The sequence below is a fragment of the Pseudozyma flocculosa genome (genome assembly GCF_000417875.1).
Source record: "Pseudozyma flocculosa PF-1 unplaced genomic scaffold scaffold00006, whole genome shotgun sequence".
NCBI classification, from domain to species: Eukaryota; Fungi; Basidiomycota; class Ustilaginomycetes; order Ustilaginales; family Ustilaginaceae; genus Pseudozyma; species Pseudozyma flocculosa.
In genome coordinates, this window is record NW_006920874.1 from 1 (window position 1) to 11,167 (window position 11,167).

The 11,167-nt window shown below is 67.5% G+C and overlaps 3 protein-coding genes across 3 annotated transcripts in view; 2 read left to right on the plus strand and 1 right to left on the minus strand.

Moving 5' to 3' along the window:
* Positions 1-235: 235 nt before the first annotated feature.
* PFL1_02152 (uncharacterized protein) lies at positions 236-2,434 on the plus strand (the record flags this gene model as incomplete). The annotated part of the gene is made up of 2 exons (XM_007879666.1): positions 236-1,914; positions 2,050-2,434. The coding sequence occupies 2 exons, from the start codon at positions 236-238 to the stop codon at positions 2,432-2,434; spliced, it is 2,064 nt and encodes a 687-aa protein (XP_007877857.1).
* Positions 2,435-3,928: 1,494 nt separating this feature from the next.
* Positions 3,929-5,161, minus strand: PFL1_02153 (uncharacterized protein; the record flags this gene model as incomplete). The annotated part of the gene is made up of 1 exon (XM_007879667.1): positions 3,929-5,161. The coding sequence occupies one exon, from the start codon at positions 5,159-5,161 to the stop codon at positions 3,929-3,931; it is 1,233 nt and encodes a 410-aa protein (XP_007877858.1).
* Positions 5,162-6,769: 1,608 nt separating this feature from the next.
* Positions 6,770-11,167, plus strand: part of PFL1_02154 (uncharacterized protein) — a gene marked incomplete at both ends in the record, with an annotated part of 6,011 nt that continues 1,613 nt past the window's right edge. The window contains 2 exons of the mRNA XM_007879668.1: positions 6,770-8,507; positions 8,624-11,103. Of these exons, the coding sequence (XP_007877859.1) occupies positions 6,770-8,507; positions 8,624-11,103 (4,218 nt within the window). The remainder of the gene's footprint in view (positions 8,508-8,623; positions 11,104-11,167) is intronic.

Consider the following 11,167-nt stretch of genomic DNA (forward strand, 5'->3'; position numbering starts at 1 on the left):
CGCGCGCTTTGTCTCGGCCGACCCTCCTCTCGCTCTCTCTCTCTCTCTCTCTCTCTCTCTCTCTACATCGCTCTCTGGCTGCTGACCGTCTGGCGGCCGTCTTTCCTTGTCTTCTCTTTCGCACCCACCATATACCCGCTCTCCCGACGCTATCGACGGCAAGGGCATCCATCTTCGCCTCCCGCTCTCGCCCTGCTTCTGCCGCTCCCCCTCGCCGACATCGCAGCGAGCCAGCATGCCCCTCATAGATCCGCACGACCTGTTCCGGAAACGGGGCGTCGAGATCCCCTCGGCTGCATCGTTCTTTGTGCCGGGACTGCCTGACCTTCACGATGCCAACAACGCCAGCAGCAGCAGCTCATCCTCGTCGGGCAGCGTGTCCCACCCTCTGCACATGTCTGCAGGCTACCTGCCCGCCCGGCCGCCAGCCCGCTCCGGCGACAGCGTTCCCAAGGACGATGCCCACCTCTACTTTCTCCTCCTGCGCGCCCGGCACACACCACCAAAGCGCAAGCTCATCATCTGGTTCAACGGCGGGCCCGGCTGCTCGTCGTTTGACGGCGCCATGATGGAGGTGGGCGCCTGGCGGCTCGACGGCAACGGCGGCCTCGTGTGGGCCCAGGACGGCGGCAGCTGGAACGAGTACGCCGACATCCTCTTCCTCGACCAGCCCGTCGGCACCGGGTTCAGCTACGTCAACACCAACGGCTACAGCACCACCCTCACGCAGGCCGCCGACGAGGTCGTCTACTTTCTCCAGCGCTTTGTCGAAGTCTTTCCCGAGTACGGCCGGGACGTCGAGACGCGCTACGGCAGTACCGGCAGCGGCGTCGACGTCTACCTCGCTGGCGAGAGCTTTGCGGGCCAGTACATCCCCTATACGGCGTCGGCGCTGTTGCACGCGCCACGCCCTCCCGTCTCGCTCAAGGGCATCGCAATCGGCAACGGCTTCATGGACCCGAGATCGCAGTACGGCACCGAGCTCGAAGTGATGATCTCAAAGGGACTCTGGACGACCAACTCGCCCGAATACCGCAAGGTGGCCCAGGTCGTCGACCGGTGCCGCAAGATGCTCGACAAGGGCGCCAGCGAGCTCCACCGCGCCACAGCTCCCTGCGACGACATCCTCCAGACCATTGTCCAGCTCAGCTACAGGCGCGAAAAGCTCGAGGGCAAGCAGCAGGGCGGCGGCGTTGTCGTTGGCGAGGGCAACGCCGGCGGCAACACGTGCATCAACATCTACGACGTCCGGCTGCGCGACACGGCGCCGGCGTGCGGCATGAACTGGCCGCCGACGCTGGCGCCGACGTACGCCTACCTGGCGCGCGCCGACGTACGCCAGGCGCTCCACGTCGACAACAAGCACAAGCCCGAGGCGTGGGTCGAGTGCAACAACAACGTCGGCGGCGCCATGCGCTCCGACTCGACGTCGGCGCCGTCGGTGACGCTGCTGCCCAAGCTGCTCGAGTCCGGGTTAAAGGTGCTGCTGTTTGCCGGCGAGGAGGACCTGATCTGCAACGCCATCGGCGTGCGGCGCACCGCCGAAAACCTGGTGTGGGGCGGACAGAAGGGTTTCGGCGCGCAGCAGTCGCAGCCGTGGCACCTCAACCACACCGAGGTCGGGTCGTGGAAGGAGGCGCGCAACCTGAGCTACGTCGGCATCAAGGGGGCCAGCCACATGGTGGGCTTCGACGCGCCGCTGGCGAGCCACGACATGATGCTGCGCTGGATGGGCGTCGACTTTTGGAGCGTCGCCGGGCCGAATGCGCGCCTGCCCAGCCGCGTGGGCGGCGGGCCGGACCGCATGATTGGCGCCACGGCCGGTGCGCCGCTCGGCAGCGCCCAGGACGAGATGGCGCCCGATGCCAAGACCAAGGAGGAGATCGCCGAGGAGGCCAAGTGGGAAGCCTACTAGTGAGTCGCCGAGACACTGTGGAAGGGGCGATCGCTCCGCGAGAGAGGCTGTCGCTGACCTCGTCCTCTGCTCCCGACAACGCCCGCACGCCTGCTCTCCTTCTCGGCGCGATCTTTCCCCTCACCTCCCCGCAGCAACGCCGGCTCGCTCGCGCTGGTCGTGCTGCTGATCGCCGTGGCGCTGGGCACGTTTGTGCTGCTGCGGATGCGTCGCAAGCGGCGGCCGCTGCGGACGGGCGCACTGCCCAAGGACCGGATGGGGCGTAACGGCCACCTGCGGCTGTCGAGCACGACGGAGCTGCGCACGCCGGACGACGAGGAGCGGCCCATGGAGCTCGAGCGGCTCGTGGATGAGCGACGCCGCGATGGGAGCGGTAGCGTCAGCGGTAGCTTTGACGACGATGTTGGGCGGAGGGACAAGGAGCGGATCTTTGATGTTGGAGAGAGCGATAGTGGTGACGACGAGGAGGGGGAGGGGGGTCGACGTCGGAGAGATGCGGGGATGACGGAGGGCGCGTGAGCCGTCTTCGGTGGTCGCCATGCTGAGTCGGCGGACGCGGGATGGGTAGGGACACCTCTTTTTGGTTTCCCCCTCGCCAGCCTCGCCACCACTACCTCGCAGCTCTGCTCTCGCTCCTCCTTCGCCCTCGTCGCTACATCCTAGCGACACTCGTAGTAGCACACACTCCACCCTCGTTCTACCCCGCCCCACCCTGCCCTGCCCTACTTTGCATCGCCTTGCCATGCGCCCCTCGCCGTCCCTACTCGTTCCGTTGCAGCACACTCCTCCTCTTCCTCCTCCTCTCGACTCGGTAGCGTCGTCGTTTGACGATCCACGTTCTTTATTTCCATCCTAATCAATCATGTTCAGGCAGGAGGGAGGGGTTCGTGATGACGGGGGGGAGCGTATCGTGCCCTACCTCGCGACGCAGGGGTGGGGGAGGGGGGCCAAGGTCGACCGGCTATCGCTGCTTGTGTGCCGATCACAGTCGAAACGGTATCGAAGGGTAGGGGCGTCGAGGCCATTGGTCGATACTGTCACCTCCCACGCGCCAAGGGAGGGGTACAGCGGTGGTTTCGACCATGTCGCGGCTGGCCGTAACAGGGTCGTAGCGCCACTGCCGTCACCGTGACCGTCCTCGCATCGTATCGCATCGCACCGCATCGCGTCGTAGCAGCGTGGCGAGTAACGCACTTGCCCGCTGAGACTGCGCGACCATGCGCTTCTTCGCTTCGCCTGTACACTGCTCGAGCTCCAGGCGACGCGGCCTGAGACGAGACGAGATGGCACGGCGCGAGACGAGACGAAATAACGGCGCGAGACGAGGTGGCACAACGGGCCAGGACGGAACCGAGGACGCACCTGCGTGATTTAGGGCCGTACTTGACCTCGTCGGACGCCTCGAGGGACGATTCGACCGTCTTGCACTGCCTGCCCTGTCAGTGTTCCACGCTTTCACCGCCGACATCGCTGGTTCTTGCCTGACGATGCTGTGCTTGCCGATTAGGTGCGTTTGGGTGCGTCGCGCTGCGGTACGGTGCCGTGCAGTGCGGCGCAGTCGTGCGCACCACCTGGCCGTCTTCGCGCCAACGCTTCAAGGTGCAAGACGATCAGCGCATCGCGCAAAGCTCGTTGCGGCACAAGGTAGGGCGGTCTAGGGTGCAACGGCGACGTTGCAGTGCCACGCCGCCGCCACCGTTGTCGTCGTCACCATCATAGTCTTGGGGGCGAAGCGCCAACCAGCCGGCTGGAAATGACGTGCAGAGGCTATTTCTAGGCCCGACATATGGAGCGATAGGGCGCTGGAGGCGGTTGAACCGGAAGTCTGAGAGCAAGGGCGAACGAGAGGACCGCAGCAAAGACTGGCGGGCCAGCTTGGACTTGCCGACCTGGCTCCGACGACGGGCACGTCGAGTCGGTACTCCAAGCCGTCCTGGATGAAACGACGAACGGACGGAGACCACGCTGGGCGCGGGATGGGGCCGATCTCGCCCGTGCCCCTGCCCTCGTCGGCTACCGCTGCGACGACTTGTCTTCGATATCGAGCGCGACGTCGTACCGGTTGCGATACACCTCCCTCGCCTCGACGAGGACGGTAAGGTTGAGGCTCTGCAGCAGCAGCGCCTCGTTCTCGCCGTCTACCTGCGCGACACATCCCTGGAACGGCGCTGCGATCAACGACCGCCCGAGCCCGATGAGCGGCAGCTCCTCGCTCTCGCCGCACCGCACCGCCTCGAGGGCGCTGTCAACCTGCTGCGGCGACAGCTTGGGTCCGGCGACGTTGCACATGACTACGACCGCCTCGGTCTCGAGCGCCCGTGTGGTGCAGAGGCTGCGGAGCAGGTCCTCCTCGCACCGCCGGTTCCAGCGCAGTGCGGCGGCGCCGCCATCCGAGGCGTACCAGCAGGTCGGCACGAGGATGACGTCCGGGCCCGCCGCCTGTCCCTCGACGTCGAGGTCCGAGAGGTTGCCCTGCTTGGCCGACGCCGGCGACTTGAGCATCTGCTCGAAGCGCGAGTACCACGCCAGGTCCCAGCAGATGGCCAGTGATGCGCGCAGCCGCAGCCCGCGCCGCGTCGTGATGCCAAAAGTTGCGCTGCTGTGCTGCTCTGCATGGGTGAAGGGCGAGGATGACGAGAGGGTGGTGCGCTCCGGGTGCCAGAGGTTCTGTTTTGTATAGCGATGGGCTACGGTTCCTGTCCTTGTGACGTAGTAGGCAGTGTTGTAGAGCGGACGCTTCTCGGTCGGTCCTTTTGCAGACGAGGACGGCGAGGAGGGGTTGGCCTGGGGACGAGCTCGTGCATCGTCGAGGCGGTGAGGTATCTGCTGGCCGGCGTCGGGGCTGTCGGTGGTGTCCGCGGCGGCGTCGTCGTTGTCGTCGATATCGGCCAGCTCGACGACGGTGCCGGCGACAATGTCGATCCCCGCCTGATGTGCAATCTGCTTTATCGCCTCGAGCCAGGGCTTGTCGTCTTGATCCTGGTCGTCGGCGCTGCCCCTGACGCCCTGCCAGTGTCCATGAGTGGCGCCGCTGAGGAAGTACTCTGGGAAGATGACGATGTCGGCGCCGGCTTGAGCTGCCGTGTGTGCGCACGAGGACAGCTTGGCGAGCGAGTGCTGGGCTGCGTTTGGGTGGTGTAGTCCGGTGTCGTCGGGGAGGAGCTGTGCGAGGGCGATGTGGAGCTGCTGCCGGGGCGAGAGGTGGGCAATGCTGCCTTGGACTGGTATCGCGTGGCTGTCTGGCATGGCGGCGAGGCTAGGTGGGTGGCCGGGCAAGAGAGGCGCAGCGCGGGGTAAGGCTGGAAGGCGGCGGTGGGGGTGGATGTCTGGGCAAGAGAGGCGCAGGGCGCGATACGGCTGCAAGGCGGCGGCGGTGGTGGTGATGGCGGCGGTGGTGGTGGTGGAGAAGAGGAGAAAGGGTGACAAGGCCGTCAGTCACCTCTGGGTTGTCGACCCTGGAAGCCGGCGAGATGTCGGCAGGGCCGTGCGCCAGGGTGCAATGGGATCGGGGAAAGGGGTGGTCTGGGCCCGATGGACGGTCGGGTGCGCCGCGGGCCAGGCCAGGCGGGGCCGCGGCGAGATGAGGGCGGGCGTGCACCTCTGACGTTTTCTTGGCAGCGGAGCAGGGACTTGCTGGAACGTGCCGCCCGCTGGGAGAGACGGCCAAGGTGCCGGATGGCGGCCGTATGCCGACTTTTGTATGGCGGGCGCCCCTCTGGGCCGTCGTTGTAGCTGATGGGAATGATGATGAGGGCAAGGGGGAGGCCGTCGTCGGGCCAGGCCGAGGGTAGGCTAGGGGCTCGGCCAGCCAGGGTTTAGGTGATGCTTTGACCCCCCCCCCCCCCCCCCCTCCCGAGTCGAGGGGCCGAGGATGGGGTCGAGCGAGGATCGAGGATATGGGGCCGTGTCAGTTGACGGATCGGATGGCCCGACAGAGGGAGAGGGAGGGAGAGACGGGGAGAGGCAGAGAGAGAGAGAGGGGGGGGGCATGGCCGTGGCCCGCGGCTTGACCAGTTGGGGGCCCTGGCTGTTGCAAGCTGCGCCCTCCACTTTGCGCTTTCTCTCTGCGTGGCCGGGCCTTGCTTGTTGGCGAGGCCAAAGCCAGGCCCGGCCCATCGGCGGCGGGGGGGCGGGCCCACCTGGCAAGACGGCGGCGGGCTGCCCCGCGGGCGGCGTAACGCTGGCCGGGCCTGGCATCTGGCCCCGGCTGGCTGGCTGGCTGGCTATGCGGCCCGCCTCTCCGTCTCCCGTCTGCGGCGTGAAAAAGGGCCTGGCCATCTGGATCCACCACGCCTTTCACCACCGGTCGACTGCTGGTCAAAAGCGCACCCTCGCCCTCTCTCTCTCCCTCTCGGCTCTTCACACCACCACCAACTCTTGCTCGTGTCCAACCACCGCTCTGCCACCAACCCAGCACGGCACCAGCCTGGCCCAGACACCGCCGCCTTTGACGCAGCCTTGACCGGCAACTCTCCGCCAGAGTCGTCGTGTTTCATCTCGACCTCGGCGATCAACGACGCTGCAGGCCTACGGCACCTCTACCACCTCTCCTCTGACCGCTCATCGCAAGCCGGCTGGCTTTGGTACCACTACTGCTCCTACTTGGCGCCCGCATCGTCCTACGCACCTCTCTGCCAGCCAGCGGTGCCCATCACAAGGTCAACCCACGGGAATGCCCGCACCACACCTCCGCCTAGCCTAAGGGACCACACCGCCTTTGCACCCATCAGCGGCCGCCCTGTCTTTCGGTAGCCAAAGCGCAACTCCAGCACACTGCCCTCGTCTGGCACCCCGTCCTCGCCTCAAACGCTCCCAGCTCCCCCTTCCCCACCCCACCCACCGACCTCGCCCGCCATGCAGTACGTCGGCCGCCTCGTCTCCTCGGTCTACAACACCATCACACCCAACATCAACCCCGCAACCCTCAGCGGCGCAATCGACGTCATCGTCGTAGAGAAAAGGGTCGACGTCGACGAGGAGGTCGAGGTAGACGCCGCAGGCAACGAACTATCCCCAGACGAGCTCCACAAGCGCGACCGAGATGCTACCGCCGCCGCCGCCGCCGCCACCACCTCCTCTGCTGCGCCCGAGCAGCCGCGCCGCACCAAAAAGGTCAAGCGCCAGCGCCTCGAGTACGCCAGCACCCCCTTCCACGTCCGCTTTGGCAAGATGAGCGTCCTCCGCCCCGCAGAGAGAAAGGTCACCCTCCACCTCAACAACAGCCCGGACCCGCTCCCCTTTGCCATGAAGGTCGCAGACTCGGGCGAGGCCTTCTTTGTCCTCGAAATCGACGACAACGACGAGCGAGACAGGATCCCAGACGACCTCGTCACCAGCCCCATCCTCAGCGCATCCGCAAGCCCAATCACCTCGCCCGACCTCGCCGCTTCGCAGCCACCGGACGGCGACGACCAGCAGCAGTTTGTCCCGGCTTCATCGGCAGCTGGCGGCAGCGCTACCACAAAGACATCAGAGGTGGAGCCGCTCGACCTCGGCGAGTCGAGAGTCGCCGAGAGCAGCGGCGGCATCGACCTCGACGAGCCCGACATCGACGCACGCAGCGCCACCACCGTCCGCTCCGGCACCACCGCAGAGACGTCGATCACGACGCCCAGCATGGGCCGCACATCGTCCGGCGATGCCGCAGCGGGCCCCTCTACCAGGTCGCCCAAGTCCGACGTCGAGCGCGAGACCGACGAGGCGAACGACGCTGGCGACCTCGACGTGCCCGGCGACTCGAGTCGCACCGGTTCGGGCCCCGCGGGCTCGTCCAGCCTCCTCGACAAGGTCGGCACCGCCGCGTCCAAGGCCAGTGGCGCCCTCGGTGCTGCTGGCCGCGCTGCCGTCGGAGCCGGCACACGCGGCAACGCCAAGCTCGAAAACGTCGCACGCAAGGCGCAGCGGGCCGACGGCGGCAACGGAGCCGACAGCGCCGGCGTCGACGACGGTCAAGAGGGCCACGACTACGAGCCAGAGCGGGGAGGACCGGCGGGCAAGCGGCGCCAGCAGGACCGCGAGCAGGTGCGGGACGACGAGGCGCCCCGGTCCGAGGCCGAGAGGCTCGAGCAGCAGCTCAAGGACCGCGCCACGGGCGTCATCCGCGCCGAGGTCGAGGCCTGGGAGCCGGCCACCGTCGACGGCAACACCTCGGCCGAATCCCAGCGCGGCCTGGACCGCGAAGCTGCCGAGGCCGAGGAGCACTACCCGGAGCCCTTTGGCAGCACCACGGCGCCGAGGCCCTCGGCCGCCGCCCTCGCCGATAAGACCCGCAAGGACTTTGAGGGCGCAGCAGCGGCGCGCGCAGAGCGCTCCACGCAGGTCGAGACATACCCCGTCGCCACCTCCCGGCACTCGGAGTACCTCGGCGGCCGCAAGCTCCAGGCGGTGCCTGGAGTCGACGCCGATCACCCGATCGATCCGGCCATGGTCGATGCGAGCCTCCTCAAAGCGCGCCAGCGCGAGTCCAAGTCGCAACAGGGCCAGCAGCGCGGCCACGGTGGCCGGGACGACGACGGCGATGAGACGGCCGTGGACGATGTCGACGACGACGGGGATGTGGACCGAGTACGCGCCTCAAAGGAGCGCAAGGAAGGTAAGTGCGGCCCGTCGCCATCGTTGCCTGTTGCCCGCTGCCCGTACTCGAATGGGCGTGCTGACCGTGCCGCCAAGTCTCGATGGCACCTCTGCCTCGCTGCACCGCTCCAACAGACGTCCAGTACATGCTCGATATGGACGGCTACAAGATGACGGCCGACGGCGAGGATCTCGCGTTCCAGGAGGGCAACCGGCTCGCCGACGAGATGCCGCTCGGTCGCCGGCACGGCGGCAACGGCAGGCATGGGCACTCGGACAAGCTCAACGGCCCGGGCCACAAGCACAAGGTGTCGCTGCCGACCACGTCGACGGCGTCGCTGCGGCGCAGGTCGGCGTCCAAGTCGCACCGGCCCAGCATCTCGATGGACTACCGGAAGCAGAAGGCGATCAAGACGAGGGACCGTAGCGGCACGCTGGGAGCGCTCGACCTCGACCTCGACGATTCGGATGATGACGACGACGACGACGACGGCACGCTTGACCTGGCGCCCTCTAGAAGCGGAAGGCGTGGCCAGGACCCGAGCGCCAAGCTCACTGGCACCTCGCACGAGCAGGACGAGCTCTCGCTTACTCGAGACCTGGCGCGTCTGGCGAGGATGAATCGCGCCTCCGACAGCAGCGGGCCCAGGCTCGGCGCTGGTGCCGGTGCTGACGCTGGCTCGTCGACCAGCCGACCGGGGCGGTCGCAAGCCCTTCACCCCGTCGACAAGCCGTCGCAGCACCGCCGTCATGCCTCGCTGTCGTACGGCCGCTCGCCATCGGGCCGTTCGAGCCCCGCCCTCGCCGGCAACAGGACGCGCGGCGTGCCGAGGCGAGCTGGTCGGCCCGGCCACTTCCAGGAGTTTTCGCTGAGCGACACCGAGGCCGAGGTGCCCAACGCCAAGAGCACGTCCGGGCGAAACTCGCTCGCCAGCTCGACCGAATCGATCAAGGGCGCCGATGGTCGCCTGTCGCGCCTGACGCCTGCGCTGCGCGACCTCAAGATGCCGGGCGACGAGACGCCGCCGCAGGTGGTCCTCGACGACACGGCCACCGCCCACCTGGGCCACTCGAGCAACTTGAGCTGGCAGTGGGGCGAGCTAGCGCCGCGCACCTCGGCGGCCGGCAAGTTCAACGCCGGCCCGCCCTCTGGCTATCGGCGGACGCGCTTCGCCAGCACCGACGCTTACGAGGCCCGCGGGCACTCGGCCGAGGTCGCCCAGGCGCTCGGACGGTACAGCCAGGACGACTCGGCGCTGACGGGCAAGCTGACCAGCTCGGACTGGGAGCCCTACGTCTTCCGCCTGGAGCTCGAGGACGCCTCGCACACGTTTGAGCTGAGCCTGTGCTACAAGGAGGGCTTTGGCGGCAACGGCGAGGGCGACTACTACGACTTTGAGGAGAACCGCGTGTCGTTCCAGCGCTTCGTCGACGACGAGGACGTGGTCAACGACGAGCGGCTCGTGGTGCGGTACAACGACCGGTTCCTCACCTGGGAAAACGCCTCGACCGTCCTGGCCACGCTCTCGCTGTACCGCAAGACGCTCTCCCCTGCCGCCTCGGGCGGCCAGGACGCTGCCCAGGGCAAGGGCGACGGCGGCCAGTCGAGGACGTCCAAGGCGAGCTACTGGTCGCGCTGGTGGAGCCGAAGCGCCAAGAGCATCCCGGACCTCAAAGAGGCGAGCGCCGAGCAGCAGCAGCAGCAGCAGCAAGAGCGAGACGTGAGCGAGGCAAAGGCGCGGGCGGCCAGGGAGGCGTCGGCGCCCCCGGCCGGTGGCCTGCTCCCGGCGCCCGACCGACCCATCGAGCGCTCGGCGACGGACTCTATCCTCGACCAGCGCCACCTGGTCGCCACCCCGGACAGCACCGAGGCCGACAAGAACCTCGACGGGGCGCTCGCCGGCCGGTCGTCCAAGGCCGCGGCGGGCGCGGCCAAAAAAACGAGCAACAAGACGTATGCCAAGACGCTGCGCTTGACGTCGGACCAGCTCAAGTCGCTCAACCTGCGCAAGGGCGCCAACACCATCACCTTCTCCGTCACGTCGTCGTACTCGGGCGTCGCCACGTGCACGGCGCGCATCTTTCTGTGGGAGAGCTCGCACAAGATTGTCGTGTCGGACATTGACGGGACCATCACCAAGTCCGACGCCCTCGGCCACGTCTTCACCATGATTGGCCGCGACTGGACCCACATTGGCGTCGCCAAGCTCTACACCGACATTGCCCGCAACGGCTACCGCATCATGTACCTCACCTCGCGGGCCATTGGCCAGGCCGACACGACGCGCGACTACCTCAAGGGCGTCAAGCAGAACAACTACGTGCTGCCCGACGGGCCCGTCATCATGTCGCCCGACCGCCTCATGGCCAGCTTGCACCGCGAAGTCATCCTGCGCAAGCCCGAGGTGTTCAAGATGGCGTGCCTGCGCGACATTGCGCGGCTGTTTGGCGCCGACCCGAGGACGGCCCAGGCGCAGCCGGGCGGCAACCTGGCCAATGCCAAGGGCGGCGACGGCGATGGCGATGGCCATAATGGGCAGGACAGCAACGCCGCCACCGCCACCGCCACCGCCGCTGCTGCCGATGGCCAGGATCGAGGCGAAGGCAGGGACGGCGTCGTCGGCGGCGGCAGCAGCCACCCGCTCGACAAGGGGGCTGGCGCAGATGCGAGCCCCGGTG